This window comes from Canis lupus, chromosome 1, assembly GCF_048164855.1.
Source record: "Canis lupus baileyi chromosome 1, mCanLup2.hap1, whole genome shotgun sequence".
Classification (NCBI taxonomy): Eukaryota; Metazoa; Chordata; class Mammalia; order Carnivora; family Canidae; genus Canis; species Canis lupus.
The window spans coordinates 37,779,086-37,799,425 of NC_132838.1; the positions used below are offsets into that span (position 1 = coordinate 37,779,086).

At 36.0% G+C, this 20,340-nt stretch overlaps 1 protein-coding gene across 10 annotated transcripts in view; it reads right to left on the reverse strand.

The window, feature by feature from the left end:
* EPM2A (EPM2A glucan phosphatase, laforin) overlaps positions 1 to 20,340 on the reverse strand; it is a 298,299-nt gene that overhangs the window by 228,040 nt on the left and 49,919 nt on the right. For all 10 annotated transcript variants that reach the window (XR_012031351.1, XR_012031346.1, XR_012031344.1 and 7 more), the window contains one exon: positions 18,330 to 18,504. Coding sequence is in view for 6 of the 10 variants with exons in the window: in XM_072826752.1 (XP_072682853.1) it covers positions 18,330 to 18,504 (175 nt within the window). In the remaining 4 variants the exon portion in view is untranslated. The remainder of the gene's footprint in view (positions 1 to 18,329; positions 18,505 to 20,340) is intronic.

Below are 20,340 nucleotides of genomic sequence, written 5' to 3' on the forward strand. Positions count from 1 at the left end.
AAAGGATATGAGGCAATGGTAAACTAGGAGAAACCTAACAAGGCCTATGCATTTGGAGTCCTCTCAGACTTCAAAAACAGATGCTCCTAAAAAAATAAAAACAAAACAAAACAAAACAAAAAAAAAAACAGATGCTCCTTTCCTCCAGGTGTAAGGAGGACACCTCTCACACAAGGGTCTTACGATCTACTTGGGGGGAGATCAGAAAGTCCTTTCTGTACATGCTGTTTCTCAGATTTTTCCAGCTTAAAATATTCAATATGCTAGGGCACCTGAGTGGCTCAGTGGTTGAGTGTCTGCCTTCGGCTCAGGTTGTGATCCCAGGGTCCTGGGATTGAGTCCTGCATTAAGGTCTCTGTGGGGAGCCGGTTTCTCCCTCTGCCCATGTCTCTGCCTCTCTCTCTGTGTCTCTCATGAATAAATAATTTAAACTCTTAAAAAAAAATATTCAGTATGCCACGGTGGCATATTTTGGGTAGTGTGTTCTAAACCTCATCAATGTGAAGTTGGATATGCCTACAGATTAAATAACATAAGAGGCGTTAGCTCAAGCAGAGTCCCAGAGGAAATATGATGAACTATCAATCACTTGACTGACAATCTAAAACATATTAATGCAGGTAACTTCTTAGAACTTATGATATCTTGGGCCACAAATCTACTATAAAATTTTAAAGTATATATCAACCCAAAAGATAGACAAGGCCCACCAACTAGATCTCTATATGGTGTCTAAAATTATTACTGAACCAAGCCCTTTACCTACAGCAAAGTAGTCTTCACAAAGCACAAAGCAAGTGGAGCAAGAAAGTGAGGTCACATAGACTATGATATGAATCACATGCTCTGCCCTTGTGCAAGCCAGTGATCCTCTACCCAACCCTCTATGAAGTTTTACTTTTTAATAATGATAAAAATTGAAAGCACGATTTTAAGCCAGCATTGTGCTTTACCCAGAAGGCATTTTCTATAACTCAGCAGTGTGATTACTGAAAAGATTTTATTAGGATGAGAAAGTAAGAATGTGAGGTAAATAAAACTGTAACTAATTTCCTTAATTCATAAAATGTTAAATACCATGGTCTCTCCCTATTAAAAAAAATAAGATTTTGTAAGCAAAGTCCCATTTTAAATGCAGTTCATCTGAGCCTGAATTTCAGCTTAACCTTCTCATTACTCATCCTTGAAATATAAATTCACTGGCTAATAACTGTTTACAGTTTTGAAACTTTTTTTTCTTTCTTACTTTCTCCCAGTCATAGTGACAGTGACCAGGACATAAACATCCCTTGGGTGCTATTAATTCAGGCCAGGGAGTGATGTGACACTTGGCTCTATGCTGGGAATGTTTTCCAGTCTAAATGTAAGGGAATCTTTTCACAAAGTGAAGAATGCTTCTGTGATATAAATAAATGCCGTATAATTTCATTATTATTTAAGTAGAAAATTTTTAACAGTACATAACACAGTACAGGGCACATGGTATAGAATCAAAAAGACACTTCTAAATTCAGCTTTTTGGGTTTGTTTCTTTTCAAGCAGGAAATAATGTTAAACAAGATCATAAAAAGGGTATTTTGGAATTTGGTCTTCTAATGTTTAAATCTATTTCTATAATCAATTAACCACATGTATTTCCAAATCTTGTGATACCATTTTTATTGACTCTGCCCTGACTTAATTAACAATATCTAATTTGAATATCCCAAATTAAAGAACAGCTTTCAAAACCCCAGCAACTGTAAACAGTGATTATTCTGGTGGAGAACCATTGATCAATGCATTGCTGATCCCTCTGAGAATGCATCTTCTTTCACTGCATCCCTGGGCTTTGTTTTCTTTGAAAAGACCTCACCATGGCTGTAAGCAGTAAGACAAATGAGAAGCCCTACTCCAAAACCTCTAGTAACACCAGAAACAATAGATTATTCAGAATGAACTTTCAAGGGACAGAGCATGCTTCAGAAGGAAATGGGATTGAAAAAATAATCCATGTTACCATCTGCTACCCTAGAAAAATTGAATGAAAAGTAGCCAAGCCACCCTCTCCCCACCCAAAAAAGTCAATTATATTCCTTCTTCCTTCCCACTATCTTCTCTGCCCTTCTTTCTTTTTTCTTCTTTTCTAATTTTTCTAGGATATAACTAAACATACAAGTAGCTTTACTGATACAGATACTTCACTTGCACAACAAAATGGCTTCTCATAATGTGTGTAAATCTATTTTTATAACAACTTCACCATGCTTCTTGTTGATTTGTCATTTTTGAGTTAAGTTTCACTCCTGATTGATCATTAATTTTAGCTTTAGGTTTCTCTTCCCTCCTAAAACTAAGCCAATAAATAAATAAATAAAACCTAGAAATAAACTCGTAAATCCCTGGGAAGATCACCATTTAAATGAATTTTCTGGTGACTTCCTATTAAATGTAAATATGTCTCTTTGAGCTTTGGGACTTTATATACTCAGTTTCCATAAAATTTAGCATGAGGAATCAGACCTCAATAATTAAGTTAGAGTAGCAGTAGAAAAACGAGACATAGTTTATACTGGAAGATCCTCTCATAAAATGCCTTCCTCTAAAACCAGAACACCTATTCATAATGGCAAGTGCAATAAACATTCTGAGGAAAGGGTGTAGCTATGGGAATGCTAGCAACTAACTTTAGAAGATTAATAATAATTGCCCAAGAAAAACAAAACAGGCCAAAAAAGGAGTCTTAGGGAAGAAAGAGGCGTTGGGACAGGATCTGCAATCTAGGAGAAGAAGGAATGAGATAAGCAACTGGCACAATAGTTCAAGATAAGGTGGAAAACGATAAGCAAGTGAGTTAAAACTATAAGGCAAAGAGGTGAGTAAATATCACTTTTCAAAAAATGGCATGAAAGTACTAGGAAAAAAAGAAAAGTTTTCAGGTTCTTCTTATAATTAATTTAACTTATCTAGATTTATGTGGACCATATAAACTTTAGAATTTGATTAGCAATGGGTGACGTAGTTGGTTAAGCATCCAACTCTTGATTTCAAATCAGGTTGTGATCTCAGGGTTGTGGGACTGAGCCCCATGTTGGGCTCCATGCTGAGTGAGGAGCCTGCTTGAGATGCTCTCCCCTCTCTCCTTCTGCCCCTCCCCCACTGCTTGCATACTCCCTCCCTCTCTCTAAAATAAATAAATAAAAGATTTCAAGACAACAAAATAAAATTTGATTAGCAAAAATAAATGGGCTTGTTTTGGTCATTTGTTTGCATTCCAAAATGTGTTTTGATCAGAAGTTGACAGTAAAATGCTCTAGCACAAGAAAATGGAGGCCCTGTCTTATGAGGGGAAGACAGCTACATGGAGGAGAATCTAGGAATGAAGTCAGCTATTATACAGCTTTGGTTCCTACTATGCTTCTCAGTAACATGAGATCATGCTGGGTAAGGTTCCCGTTCTCTCACACTCAGAAGTTGTCAAGGGGTTATAAAGCATTATGTTGGTTTTACTTGCTCATTACAATCCTTGTGCAACATCTAAAACTTGCTCTTATTACCCTGGGTCTTAATGTAGTCCTGTCCCAGCACTCTGTCAAACACGTGTGGCCTGCAGGTAGAAAACAATGAAGAACCTTTCCAAGTATACTTGTATGTGGTGTGTGTGTGAGTGTGTGGGTTGATACACCTGTATTTTTTCAGAGTAATGTTTACACATGCTAATGAATTAAGTTAATATGTTTGTTATTGATTCATTTATCAAGAAGCATAAATCTACATGACATTCAAAGAAAAAACTTTAAAGGACTTAGAAAAAGAAGAATGAGGATGGCATTTTGTAATTTATCAAAGTGTGAAAATAAAGATCTCATTTTTCAAAACAGAGGCTGTGAACAGAAAAGTCATGATAGAGTCTATATGATATGAAAATAGCCAACAGCAAAATTGATTCTCATATACAGTAACATATGCATTTCGACTATTTCTTTTTTTTTTAAGATTTATTTATTTATTCATGATAGACAAAGAGAGGGATCCCTGGGTGGCGCAGCGGTTTAGCGCCTGCCTTTGGCCCAGGGCGCGATCCTGGAGACCCGGGATCAAATCCCACATCGGGCTCCCGGTGCATGGAGCCTGCTTCTCCCTCTGCCTGTGTCTCTGCCTCTCTCTCTCTCTCTCTCTCTGTATGACTATCATAAATAAAAAAAAAAAAAAAAGCCCGACACGGGACTTGATCCTGGGACTCCAGGATCACACCCTGGGCCAAAGGCAGGCGCCAAACCACTGAGCCACCCAGGGATCCCCTTGACTACTATTTCTTAACTGAACCCTCCTCCATGGATTTGATAACCCTTCTATTCTGTTCAGCAAAGATGAAGCTATCATCTGAGAAACTAGTCAGTTACGACAACATGATCTAATATTCCAACCCCCTGACAACAAATAGAATTCCCTGATGTATTCACTGATTCTAATATAAATACATTCACTGGTCTTCCTGAAGTGGACCTTCCATAATGGCTAAACATAATAAATTTAATTATAGCTCTAAAAAACATGGTATATAATCCCCAACCTACCAAGACTCCATTTTAATATGTTAAATAGATTCCTTTCTGATCTGGCTAGAGTCACACAGAAACCATAAAAAAAAAGGTTATCTCAGTTTGTCAAAAATATTCTGTCTTCTGTATTCACTTATTATGAGAGAATAACCCTTCTTTGGTTGTCATGGCCACAAGAATACTGGAATTGGGAAAGTCTTGTAAAAATTAAAATTCATGAATCAGTACATTTACATTCCATTAGTTACCTAGTGTCTATATCTCATCCAAAGCCAAAATTCCTCTCTCTTATCACTGTCATCTGATGACCTTGCTTCCTATTTCACTAAGAAAATAGAAGCAATGAAAAATTGAACTTCCACATGTTTTCACTATTACACTGACCTACCTGCACCCATGCCCAAACACTCTGCCTTCCTCCCATGACCATGCATGAACTGTTTGTTCTGGATTCAATTCACTCCTGCTTACACAAAGATTTTGTGCCTACAGCTCTCCTTTTTTGTAATCATTACTTTTTCTCAAACACCTATGAGATGCTCTTTAACATTGAAACATTCTACAGTAGCACTCATCTAATAAATTACTGTTCCCTGGAGCACCAAGGTGGCTCAGTCAGTTAGGCATTGAGTCTTGATTTCAGCTCCAGTCATGATCTCAGGGTTGTGAGATCAAGCCAGCATCAGGTCTACACTCAGCACGGAGTCTGCTTATCTATCTCCCTCTGCTCCTCCCCCTGCTTTCTCTCTCTCTCTCTCTCTCTCATATAAGTAAAATCTTAAAATAAAATAAAATAATAATTACGGTCTCCTGCCCTATATATCCTCATTTCTCTGCTCTTTGGTGTAAAAATTCATATTTTTAAAGTAAATTTTTCATATTTTACCCACATAATGACTTAGTAATCCAGTTTGCTTAACTAGTATAACAGAATATTCCTCCTACTACAATTCCTACCATTCAGACACAAACTGAGATCTGACAACAGTTTCTTCCTTCAATCAAGCATTTCTCTCATTCAGTAGTGCTCAAGACATTTCAATCATAATTTAACAATGCTGTTGATAAAATTCAAGGCAGCACGGAATCCAGCTACTTTTTTTAAAAAGACTTTATTTATTCACTCATGAAAGACACAGAGAGAGAGAGAGGCAGAGACACAGGCAGAGGGAGAAGCAGGCTCCATGCAGGGAGCCAGACATGGGACTCGATCCCAGGACCCCAGGATCATGACCTGAGCCGAAGGCAGCACTAAACCACTGAGCCACCCAGGCTGCCCAGAATCCAGCTACTTTTGCTATACTTGTAGGATTCCACAACAGCACACCAGCAAGAAGTTATATTACTAGATATGTTTTAAGTGACTCCTAAACAAGAATTAAGGAGTATGTTTGTATTTGTCCATACTATCATTAGAATGCTATTATCTGGGACGCCTGGGTGGCTCAGCGGTTGACTATCTGCCTTTGGCTCAGGGCGTGATCCTGGGATCCAGGATCCAGTCCTGCATTGGGCTCCTTGCAGGGAGCCTGTTTCTCCCTCTGCCTGTATCTCTGCCTCTCTCTGTGTGTCTCTCATGAATAAATAAATAAAATCTTTAAAAAAAAATAGAATGCTATTATCTATCACTAATATTTTTTGATATGACGTTGAAAAATAAATCATCCCAGTATAAATATACATATAAAATATCTATTTTATTTAACATATTTAAATGTTTCATATAAAATATATTTTAATATTAGAAAAAGAAGATATCCACCAATTAATTTGACCTTATAAAATATGAACAATTTTATTTATATAGAAAAAAGGAATTATTCGAGCCGTCTCACATATTCAGTTAATACTCAATAAAAATCATTGCCTAATCAGAAGAACTCAACAGAAAGGAAGATTATGCTGTTTTCTTCTCCTACTAGGATGAAGGCAATCTTGGCCTCAATGTTTAAAAAAATCTCAAATCATTCAATCAGACGTAAATGCCAAGTGAAACTAGATTCTTCCCTTAACCAATAATGTCTTGATTATGAACTATAGAAGTAGGACAATGTGATTGATCCTGTTGCGTACAAAATATTGTGGCTATTCTTTATTCCGAAAGAGATTTATTGTCAAAATTCTATTACAAATGTAAGCAATGTAAATATATTATTATATAAGTATATACATACTTGCTAATGGCTGTACACAGGCTATAAAATATGTGTATTTCTAAACATAGCTTCTGGAATTGGACTGAACGTACATCCTGGGCTACAGAAATTAGAGAAAGTACCACCTAGAGTCAGCAGTATGTTGCAGGTATTTGGTCTAAAATCAGAGAAGCTTATATTAAATGTAGTCATTGTTAGGCCAATGTAATATATTGGCAAAATGCTGCATAAGCCTTAGTTTTTAAACTTAATTTTATTCCTTGTTTATTTGCAGATTTGCCTTTAACAGTCATCTAGTTCAACGAGCTCACTTTGCAAATCAGGAAATTGAAATCCACAATTGTTACAGGATTGTCCTAAGGTTACCCAGCAATAAATGAAAGAGCTGGGCTGGCACCCAAATTCCTCACTCTCTCTCCAAAGTAATTAATTTCATTCATTTTAGAAAATGTGCTAGATACAACAGCATTTTTTAAAGTGCAAAATTATTGTTCTACAGTGTTTAAAATAATTTTGAGTTTTGAAAATCATGGTATATCTTTTCTTTATAAAACAAAGCAGCTACAAAGTAAAAGCATGCTTTCATAATATATTTTCTGAACCATAACTTTTTTAAAAGCATGTAAAGTGTGATTTTCATAAAGTCTAATTTATGTCTCCTGAAATGTGTTTATTTGGCAATAAGTCTTTTCAAAATACAGAAATTACAATCCCTTTCCACTAAAGCTTCATTAAATTAGTTATCTGTGTCTTTAATGAAAATATTCATTCTTTTCCATTGAAAAAAATCTATTGAAGATGGAGATATCGGTTGGTACCAAGTATAGCCTGAATGTGGCTGATTTTTAAAATCTTATTCCAGCAAGGTAGAATCTTACATGGACCAGAAGAACGGAATACAACCTAAATCCAAGAAATAATGAATGAATTTAATATTTATTGAGCTACTGTTTACCAAGTTTTATGTTCAACAAGTTGGTTCCACATATGTAACATGACATTTTCACCAAATCCCTTTAAAAAAAGAATCTAAAGAGATTTTGTGAAAAATTAAAAACATAAAGCCACAAGAAAGAAGAGGAAGAAAAAATGACAAGTTCGAAATTCTGGAAACTACAAAGCCAACAGTTAATTACTGAAAAACTTAGAAGACCTAAAAACACTAAATCCTAAGGCCAAGAGTGGAAAAAAGCTAAGAACAGACTGGAATTACATTACAGAATCCCCAACAGGTTCAGACACTGGTATTACCAGGCATTCTGGATGCAGGTGAAAGGAATAAAAACTAGTTGCAAGTTGTATGAGAAGCAGCTGGACCATCAGATTCATTTTCCCACTTTCCTCAGCTGGAAAACTTTCTCTCCCTAGTCCTGAATAAGACTGACAGTTTATTCTATGGCAAAAGTTAAACAAGTCTCTCATAATTGAATGAAGAGCTCCTAAAAAAAAATAAAATAAAAACTAAACAGCAGTGATAGAAGATAAAATGGATTGAAAGAAATATATTAGAAGAGAAAAAAAATAGACAAAGATATCCAAAATATGAAAGACTCAGCCCAGGGTTCCAATATTTGAATGATAGGAGTTCTAGAAAGAAAGGAAATAGAAATATTTCCTTTCAAAGAAAGGAAAGAAAAGAAATAACTCAAAGAAAAAAAAATAACTCAAGAAATTTACTTTCAAAGAAGTATCTGAGTTTACAGAATTCAAAAGTCTACTCAATGAGCACTCAGCAAAATAGATAAATTAGACCTATATCAAGATGTACCATCATGAAATTTCATAATATTAGAAATGAAAAGATTCTATAGGCTTCTCGGGTGGGGGAGGGAACAATTCAAACATAAAGGATAAAGAACCATAATGACTTTGACTTCTCAATAGCAACCATGAAAGCTCTACATCCTTCAAAGGAACTGTATATATTTGTGAAGAGTTAGATGTGTTAAATAGCATTTACACAGGCATACAAATAAACATGTAAAGTACTGATTTTATCAAAATTATTGTATAACTATATTGGGAAGACAACAATAGAAGAGATGTCACTGAGATTTGTCGGGGGAAAGAACCAAAAAAAGATCTAAATCTTCACATTTTGTAGTGTGAGATCAATTGGTAATACCTAAAACTAAAACCAAGAAGTAGCAATATAATGACATTATCATTTACCTGAAGGTAATTAGCAAATAATTAGCTTAAGGATGTGAAAATGGTTGCCTGTACAAGACCAAATTGGGGGAGATATAGGGATATAGGAAGACTTCTTTTCATAATAAACCTTGTAGATCTACTAAATTTGTTGAATATGTGTATAACTTTGTTAAAATTGAAAACCAAGATGTACGACATATACTCCCTAAACACAGATATATTACATAATGCATGTGGATTTCTATAAAAGAATATCCATAGTCCCAGAGTTTTTATCAGTGTATCTCTCTGGATCTGAATATTAAGAGGTACCAGAAGGTTCTCTTCTGGATGACATGTTCTTCAGGTTGCCCTATATTCTGGTGTGCCCAGAAGAGTCCTATTTTAACATGTTGTGCAGGCTAAGTATTAAAAGTACCTCTTTTTACTCTCAAAATTATCCCAACTGGATAAAATTATTTGGTCAGCTGAACATTATTCTCATACCTGCATATATTTGCACGTGCTATTCTTACTTGACTTCCCTCCCCTAAATGTTCTCCTTCATGTTTCCATTTTTTTTAAAGATTTTATTTATTTATTCATGAAAGACATGGAGAGAAAGAGGCAGAGACACAGTCAGAGGGAGAAGCAGGCTCCCTGAAGGGATCCAAACTCAGGACTCAATCCCAGGACCCTGGGGTCACGACCTGAGCCAAACCAGATGCTCAACCACTAAGCCAACCAAGCACCCTTTCATTCAAGTTTTATTCATAAAGATTTCCTTGAACTAAAGACTTCTCCTCCCATCCTTCATTGCACCACATATACAACTTCAGCAAAACAAGTTTCTCATTGTATTGCACCTGCTTACATTTTCATAAGAACATGAGTTTCTAAAAGCCGGGACCATAGGCTCTCCATCTTTGATTATCTAGCACTGAACATAGGGACTACACAGAATAACCCACACAATTTTCACTGGGTGAATGAATTTGCCACATTATGTAAAATTTAACTGTTAGATATTTGTATTCTTGAAAATCTTGTCATTATGAAGAATAGTGACAACTCAACAGTCTAATAAGATTTATCCCAACCATAAAAAAAAAGTACAGGCATAATTCCACTCCCATATTCAAACTAATGGATGATCATTTGAGATTACAAAATTACTAGGTAAGTTTGAGGATCTCTATTACATATGTTCAGACATATATTGTATCTATCTCAACAGCTATAATAAATTCACAAATTACCTTAGCATTATACATAGATGAATATAGTAAGCAAATAATTAGATGTTTTGAACTTAATAATGAAATATATGAATGTCTTTACAACTCTTCTCTTATAAACTGAACTCACATCTTTATCTTGTCCAGTTTCACATGAAGATAAATGGTGGCTGGAATTAATTCATAAGGGCAGTTGAACTAAAATGACTGAAGATACATAAAACCATCCTTTTTTAAATTCTAAGTTACTGGGACACCTGGGTGGCTCAGTGGTTGAGCACTGGCCTTTGGCTCAGGTCCTGATCCCAGAGTGAGTCCTGGGATCCAGTCCTGCAACAGCCTCCTTGTGGGGAGCCTGCTTCACCCTCTGCCTACATTTCTGCCTCTCTCTGTGTCTCTCATGAATAAATAAACGAAATCTTTAAAAAATAAAAATAAATAAATTCTAAGCTACTGTCATTATTGAACTAATAACACATATTCTCAAACTTTTATGTCTAAGAGAATCATATGGAGAATTTAGAAAGAAAGATTCCCAGGACTCAGGGGACCCACAAATCTATATTTAAAAAAAATAGGGACAGGGGATCCCTGGGTGGCTCAGTGGTTTAGTGCCTGCCTTTGGCCTGGGGCATTGTCCTGGAGACCCGGGACTGAGTCATCGGGCTCCCTGCATGGAGCCTGCTTCTCCCTCTGCCTGTGTGTCTCTGCCTCTCTCTCTCTCTCTCTGTCACTCATGAATAAATAAATAAAATCTTTAAAAAATAAAATATAATATACAAAATAAAAAATAAAAAAATAGGGACACCTGGGTGGCTCAGCAGTTGAGCATCTGCCTGCAGCTCAGGGCGTGATCCTGGAGTCCTGGGATCGAGTCCCACATCAGGCTCCTGCATGGTGCCTGCTTCTCTCTCTGCCTGTGTCTCTGTCTCTCTCTCTCTGTGTCTCTCATGAATAGTCTTTTAAAAAAATAATGAGGCAAGTTCAGGATGGCAGTGTAGGAAGACCCTGAGCTCACCTCCTCCTACAGACACATCAAATCTACAGCTATATACACAACTTTCTTTGAAAAAGCCCTGAAAACTGGATGATCAGCTCCTCTACAACAAAGGATTAAAAAGCCAAATTGAAATGGGTAAGAGAGGCAAAGACCTAGTCCTATAGGAGCTACACCTCTGCACGAGCACAAACATATGGGATTTCACAAATACCAAGCACACTGTTCAAGCCCTACTTCAGTTTACACCAACCCTTGGGATCTACACTAGAGAGAGGAGCCTTCCAAACATCCAGCTTGGAAACCAACAGTTACATCCAGGAGACTCAAAGGGCTGCTGGAAAATGAGATTCTTAAAGGGGTCGTGCACAGACTCACTAACCTGGAGCCCCTAGTGAAAAAGTATCAGGGTGAAACACATCTAGACTATATGTGAAGGAGTTTCATTGGCTAATCTTAAAGCACCTGCCAAAGGGGCAGTTGGCTATTGGAGCTCTCTCTAGGGACAGAGGTGCTAGCAGGCATCATTTGTGCATTCTCCTTTGAACTTGACAATGCTGGCACTGGCAATCACCATTTTTGCACTCTCTCTCTCTAACTCACTAGCACCACTCACTGGGCCTGCACACTGTCCTGTGACCCTGCTCCACTAAATCCAGTTGGTAGGCATGCCCCAGCTCAATGGTCCCCTACAATTCTGTCCCGTTAGGTCTGGCAGATGAGTAACCCCAACCCAGTGCTCCCCCAGAGCCCTGCCAAAGCCAGCCATGCATGCAGACCACACAGAGGACTTTCTCCTGAATTCTGGCACTGATGGCTAGGGAAGCTTATATTTGTGAGCCCCACAGAGATGAAACATCAGAGAGATAGTTCTTGGCAGGTTACTACCTACAGATAACTGCACGGAGAGCAGATTTAAACACACGACCGATCTTTCTGTGACCATGCCTTCAAGACTAAAAAAGATATCTGTTTCACCTAATACATAAAAACAAAAGAGAGTCAGGGCACCTGAGTGGCTTAGTTTAAGTGGCCAACTCTTGATTTCAGCTCAGGTCATGATCTCAGGGTCTGGAATCAAGCCCTGCATTGGGCTCCATGCTTAGAGTGGAGTTTGCTTGAGATTCATTCATTCTCTCTTTTCCCCCCATCACTTTCTCTCTCTCTCTCTCTTCCTCTGTCCCTCCTACCACTCATGTGTGCTCTCTCTCTCTCTCTCTCTTTTTCTCTCTTTCTCCAAAATAAAAAAAAATAATAATATCTTTTAAAAAATGAAATTGAGTCAAGCAAAATGAAGAAACAAAGGAGCATGTTCCAAACAAAAGAACAAGATAAAATCCCAGGGAAAAAAAAACCTTACTGAAATAAAGACAAGTAAATCACCTGATAAAGAGGTCATAAAGATCCTCACCAATCTTGGAAGAATGAATGAACATAGAAAACTTCAAGTAAGTGATGGAAAATAGAAGAAAGTACCAAACAGAAGCCACAGAGCTACAGAATACAATAAATGAAGTGAAAAATACACTATTGAGTGGCTCAATAGCAAACTAGATGAAGCAGAAGAAAGGATCATTGACATAGAAAACAGAATAGTGGAATGCTCCTAAACAGAGCAGAAAAAAAATTTTTTTTAAGTTTAAACAGCTTAAGGTATCTATAGGACAACATCAAGAGGAACAACATTCTTCTTACAGTGGTCCCAGAAGGAAGGGAGGTAAAGGGACAGAACCTATTTAAAGAAATAATGGCTGTAAACTTCCTTAACCCGGGGAAGGAAACAAACATCCATATCTAGGAAGTCAAGAAATTTCCAAGAAGAACTCAAAGAGATGTATAGCAAGACATGTTATAATTAAAATGTTAATTAATTTTAATCAAATAACTTATAATCAAAAGTTAAAGACAAAAAGAGAATTGTAAAAGTAACAAGAGAAAAATAATACAAGGGAAACTTGTATTATTACATACAAGGGAAACTACACACACTCACACACACACACACACAAACACACACACACGACTATCAGCAGATTTTTCAGCAAAAACTTTGCAGGCCAGAGAAAAGTGGCATGATATATTTAAAGTCCTAAAAGCAAAAAACTTCTAACCAAAAATGCTCTCTACCTGGCAAGATTATTCACTCAGAATTAAAAAAAAGATTAAAAGTTTTACAGACAAGCAAAAACTAAACCAGCCTTATAAGAAATGTTAAATGGACTTCTTTAAGCTAAAAATAAAGGACATTAATTAGTTATAAGAAAACATATGAAAGTAAAAATCTGTTAAAAATAAATATAGAGTAAAAGAAGTGTACTAATCACTTAAAAAGCTAGCATGAAGTTAAAAAGACAAAGGTAGTAAAAGTAATGAAAAATTAGTTAAGGTATACACAAAATAAAAAGGTGTCAAATGTGACATCAAAAACATAAACCATGTGCAGTCCGGTGGCCCAGAAGTTTAGCACTGCTTTCAGCCCAGGGCGTGATCCTGGAGACCCGGGATCAAGTCCTGCATCAGGTTCCCTGCATGGAGCCTGCTTTACCTTCTCCCTCTGCCTGTGTCTCTGCCTCTCCTCTGTGTTTCTCATGAATAAATAAATAAAATCTTAAAAAAAAAAAAAAACATAAAACATGGGGGGCAATAAATTATGTAGAGTTTTAGACTGCATTCAAACTTAACTCACTATCAACTCAAAATAGACTGGCACAAATATAGATAGATTGATAGATGTAAGCCTCATGGTTATCACAAAGCAACAACCAATAGCAAATACACAAAAAATAAGAAGGGAACCTAAACATAACACTACAGAAAGTCATCACATCACAAGAGAAGAGAGTAAGAAAAGAAAGGAATAGAAAGAAACTATAAAACAGAAAACAACTGACAAAAGAATATCTATCTATAATTACTTTCACATAAATTCTCTAACCAAAATACATAGATTAAAAATCAAGACCCATCTATTTGCTGCCTACAAGTGACTCACCTCAGATATACAGACATACACAAACTGAAACTGAAAGGATAAAGATATTTCATGCAAGTGGATACCAAAAGAAACCTGAGGTAGCTCTATTTACAGCAGATAAAATAAACTTTAAAACAAAGAATGAAATAAAAGACAAAGATGGGCATTACATAATGATAAAGGGAAAAATCTGGCAAGATAATACAATAATAATAGAATTTAATACTCCACTATATACAGAATATTCCATGCAAAAGTAGCAAAATACACATTCTTCTCAAGTGCACATGGAACATTCTCTGGGGTAGATCATAATCCAGCCACAAAACAAGTCTCAACAAATTTAAAAAGATTGAAATCATACAAAACATTTTTTCAGACCACAATGATATGAAACTAGAAATTAATCACAAAAAGAAAACTGAACAAATGAGTCAACAAAGAAAGAAAAGGAGAAATAAAAAAATACCTCGAGGCAAACGAGAATTACAATACAATATACCAATATCTATGATCTATAGCAAAAGTAGTTCTAAGAGGAAAATTCATAGTGATATAGGCTAACCTCAAGACATAAGAAAAATCCAAATAAGCAAACATTACACCTAAGTAATTAGAAAAAAAAAAAAAAGGAAAAATTGAAACCCTGAATTAGTAAAAGGAAGGAACTAAAGCTCAGAAAAGAGATCAATGAAACAAAAACTAAAAAGACAATAGAAAAAAATAAACTAAGAGTTGGTTCTTTGAAAAAAAAATTTAATTTGATAAACCCTTAGCTAGACTCACTTTAAAAAAGAGGGAGAAGTCTTAAATAAATAACTTCCGAAATGAAAGAGGGAAAGTTATAAATGATACCAAAGAAATATAAAAAATCATAAAGGACTATTATGAAAAATTATATGACAACGAATTGACAACTGAGACAAAGTGGGTAAATTCCTTGAAACAGAATCTTTTAAGACTGAATCATGAAGAAATAGAAAATCTGAATACACTAATTACTAGCAAGGAGATTGAATCAGTAATCAAAAACCCCCCAATTAAACAAAGTCCAAGACCAGAGGCCTCACCAGTGAATTCTACCAAACATTCAAAGAAATTTTCATATCTATCCTTCTCAAATTCTTCTAAAAAATTGAATATGAAGATTTCTTCCAAGAGCATTTTCCAAGGCCAGGATTATCCTAGTACCAAAATCAGACAAGAACACCACAAAAAAAGAGAATTACAGGCCAATCTCTCTGATGAACACAGATGCAAATCAAAATCACAATGAGATATCCTGCTAACATCTGCTAGAATGTGATGAACACAGATGCAATCGAAATCACAATGAGATGGGCAGCCTGGGTGGCTTACTGGTTTAGCAGGGCCTTCAGCCCAGGGTGTGATCCTGGAGACCCAGGATCAAATGCCGTGTCAGGCTCCCTGCATGGAGCTTGCTTCTCCCTCCGCCTCTTTCTCTCTGTGTCTCTCATGAATAAATAAATAATTTTTAAAAAATCACAATGAGATATGCTAACAGGTTAGAATGGTTGCTATAAAAAAGACAAGAAATAACAAGCGTAGTGAGGACATAGAAAAAAGGGGACAGCGCCGATGGCGCAGTGGTTTACCGCCGCCTGCAGCCCGGAGTGTGATCCTGGAGACCCGGAATCGAGTCTCACTTCGGGCTCCCTGCATGGAACCTGCTTTTCCCTCTGCCTGTGTCTCTGTCTCTCATGAATAAATAAATAAAATCTTTAAAAAAAGAAAAGAAGGAAAGAAAAAGAAAGAAAGAAAGAAAGAAAGAAAGAAAGAAAGAAAGAAAGAAAGAAAAGAAAGAAAGAAAGAAGAAGAAAAAGAGAAAAGAAAAGAAAAGAAAAAAAGGAAAGGAAAGGAAAGGAAAGGAAAGGAAAGGAAAGGAAAGGAAAGGAAGAAAAGAAAAGAAAGAAAAAGAAAAAGAAAAGAAAGAAAAGAAAAAAAAGAAAAGAAAAGAAAAGAAAAGAAAAGAAAAGAAAAGAAAAGAAAAGAAAAGAAAAAGGGAACCTTGGGACGCCTGGGTGGCTCAATGGTTGAGCATCTGCCTTGGGCTCATGCCAAAGGGCATAATTCTGGGATCTGAGACAGAGTCTCACATTGGGCTCCTTGCGAGGAGCCTGCTTCTCCTCACTCTGCCTCTCTCTCTCTTTCTCTCTCTCTCGTGTCTCTTGTGAATAAATAAATAAAATCTTTTTTAAAAAAAGGAAAAAAGGGAACCCTCATTCACTGTTGGTGGGAATGCAAATTTGTGTAGCCACTGTGGAAGAAAGTATGGAAATAACTAAAATAGAAGTACCATATGATCCAGCAATTCCACTTCTGGTTATTTATCTAAAAATATGAAAACATTAATTCAAAAACATATATGCATCCCTATGTTCATTGCAGTATTATCCACAATAGCCAAGATGTGGAAAGAACCAATGTCTACTGATGGATGAATGGAAAAAGACATGATTATCTCACATACACATACATACATACACACAGATAACACACAATGGAATACTACTCAACTATAAAAAAAGAATCAAATCTTCATTTGCGACAACATGGCTATAACTTGAGAGTATGCTGACTGAAATAAGACAGAGAAAAAGACACAGTATGATTTCACTTACATGTGGAATCTAAAAAACAAAACAAAACAAACAAAACAAAACATAACTCATAGATGAAGAGAACATATTGATGGGGAAGGGTTAGGAGGTAGAGTGATATGGGAGAAAAGAGTTAAAAGGTGCAAACTTATAGTCATAAAATAAATAAGTCATAGGGATGTAACGTACAGCATGGTGACTATAGTCAATATTATCATATGTAGGGATGCCTGGGTGGCTCAGCAGTTGAGCATCTGCCTTTGACTCAGGGTGTGATCCTGGAGTCCTGAGATCGAGTCCCACGTCAGGCTCCCTGCATGGAGCCTGCTTCTCCCTCTGCCTATGTCTCTGCCTCTCTCTCTCTCTCTGTCTCTCACAAATAAATAAATAAAGTCTTTAAAAAAATAATATCATATGTTTATTATGTAACTTCTCCAGTGACAAAGGAAACTAGACTTACTATGGTGATCATTTCACAGTGTATACCAATATTAAATCATGTTATACACATGAAAGTGTATCCTTTCCAATAATAAATACGAACAACTAAGAATTTCAACTTATATTTAAAACTAACAACAAAAATGGAAAGGTCAAGCACCTGGATGGCTCAGTGGCTGAGTGTCTGTCTTTGGCCCAGGTCGTGATCCCAGGTCCTGGGATCAAGTCCCACATTGGGCTCCGCGCAGAGAGCCTGCTTCTCCCTCTGCCTATGTCTTTTATAGTTTGATGATTTAACCATAAACCATGAAAATGTGAAAATAATGCAAAACAGGAGTTAATAGGTAGAAGTAGATGTGGAAGAAAATACACAGGTATTTTCCTGGGTAATACAGGAACTTACCTAGTAGGAAATCAAGAGGCACTGTCAAAAATTTATGGGTCAAAACATAGAATTTCTATGTTAAATAACAAAGAATGTTTTTAATAAGTTGGTAGGAATTGGGACTGGGGAAAGAAAATAAGTATAAGTGAGCTTAATATCTTTCATGCCATAGATGGGAAACAATAGCTATTTTTAAAATTGATACATTAACAAATAAAGTATATGAATATTATTTAAGACTTGGAATTAAACTTCAGAAAAACTAACCATAAAATCATTGGAAATAATTACTTCTGATGAGCAGTAATGAAGAAGAGTGTATTGAACCTTACTTTGCAGTTAGCATCCTTTTTGTTTGAATTTTTATTATGGCACATGTTGCTGGCATAACAAATAAAATAAAAAAATATATATACTACTAAATAATAGAGTAAATGGTCATATCTAACCTAGTTGTATGCCTACATTTTCACAAATATATCTGAATAAAAGCTTAAAAGAGACACCAGTTTTTGTTTCCATGTTCATCAGTAGCATAAAAAAATCAATGCTGATCTAGGAATTACTATGTAAATAGAAAGACTGACTAACTGCAATCTGGTCAAAATAACTTGATGCCAGAATATGTAATTAATAAAAAAAAATTCTATACAAAGGATCCTTCACATCTAGAACCAGAAAAGCTCACATACTGATTCACTGTAATTTATCTCCTTAAAATACTGCAGGCCTATAACCCCTCCAAAGGGAGACACTGCTGTTTTGAACACAGTCAACACTTCCATTGTCCTAATACTACCTCTTGTCCTACTTCTATGCTTATAAACATGGCACTATTTTTACCTTGAATAATGCATGGCTTGGTGGCCTGCAATATTAAAATAGAAGTCTGTGGTGTGCTTCATCTCATTGGTGTGCCCAGTGGCCTCAATCCAGTGTCCTATTGGGAGACAGTAAACACCATCTACCAAGTTGTTTTCATTATAAGTACAGCAACGGTCATGGTGAGGTCCATTGCCTGGAACAAGAAGAAAGACAAACAGAGCAATTAAGTGAATGTTTTGCTTAAATAGCCACAAAGTAACTGATGCAAAATTAATAGGAAGAAGAAAATAAAGCTGCTTAATCTACACATTTCAGTATGAACAAAGAATGGACTAGAGGAGAAAAACAGACAAAAAATTGTAGTTACATACAAATTTCATAGAGCTCTGTGCTCCCTTTGAATACATGCATATTTCTAAAAGCATTAACTCTCAGAGTTTAGTGATACCTCTCAGTACCCTAACCACCCATTGTGAGTCATTTTGCAGCCTTTTTATCTTTCTGGTATGCAAATTCATAACTAAAATCAGTAATAAAAAGAATCAGTAATAAACTATTTCAGTATCAGCTCAAACAAATGAATTATTAAAATAAATACATTAATAAATAATAAAACAAATGATCACATCCAACCTAGTCTGCATGAAAATTAGTGGTTAGTACTATTTTCAGTTGGGAAACTAAGTATCACAGAGATTAGCTACCTTGTTCAAGGTCACAAAACTGGCAAGTGCTGGGCTAGGAGCAAACTGATACCTTTAGTTCCCCATCTTTCAGGCATTTGATGCCTTCATACTGTTTTATGCCTACTTTATAAGCACCACCACACACCATCCTCCCTCCACGGAATGAACCAAAAGAGACAGAGAAGGAAGAGCACACCTCTGAAAACACTATTTGCCTATATCACATTCTGCCCAGTATCTACTACACTAGTAAACAGATCCTTTATTTCTACGAAATTATAATTCATAAATTATTTCTATTTGCCCTTCTTATGTGACCACACCATTTCAAATCATTCCTTTCCTTAAACTACCTAATTTCTGAATATAGTCTTTAATACAAAAAACATGTAAGCAAAATAAAGATAGGAATAAGTCACACTTGTTACAAATATGAAAATCTGACGTATTTGTTCCTTGCTCTGTCTTACAAAATATTTTACCTAAAGTTATTTGGCAAAAAATCTCAAAGGCAAAAAATCCTTAAGTCATTGGACAATTCTTTAGGATATAACTCCCTTTCATCAGGTGGGAGATACAAGATGGTAGCTCCCTTAATAAATCATCACTGATCTTCCTTGATCAGACTCTTTCTCTTGATGGCTACAAGACACTACACCGACTAGTCCTTTACCCTTTATATTTCATAGATGAAAACAAAGCTATACCAGCAACCCCACTTCTAGAAACATATCAAATAGAAATATAACAAGAATTTTAAAAGATACATAGAGATACATGTGTGTAACAATACTATTTTAATAGCACATACTCTAAACTATGAAAGTTCATCTATTCATTTTCCCACAAATACTTATTAAAAGTTAACTACATGATCTACCTTGTTCTAGGTCATGTTAAGGATTTCGGTATTTACCATAGGAAAAACAAAAAAAATGAAATATTTTAAGTAGGCAGGTAACATGACTAAATTTTTGTTTTGAAATTATCTCTCTGGTTACAGAGTAAAAATTTAATTCAGGGGCAGCCCGGGTGGCTCAGCAGTTTAGTGCCGCCTTCAGCCCAGGGCGTGATCCTGGAGACCTGGGATCAAGTCCTGCGTTGGGCTCCCTGCATGGAGCCTGCTTCTCCCTCTGCCTGTGTCTCTGCCTCTCTGTGTGTGTGTGTCTCTCATGAATAAATAAATGAAATCTTTTAAAAAAATGTTAATTCAAATGCAATGAGATTAAAGCAAAAAGTCCATTTAGGAAACTAGTGCTCTAGCCTAGACAGATGATGAAAGCCTAGAGGTAGTAATGGAAAGGAGTGGAAAGATTTAAGAAGGAAAAACCACAGGGCATGGT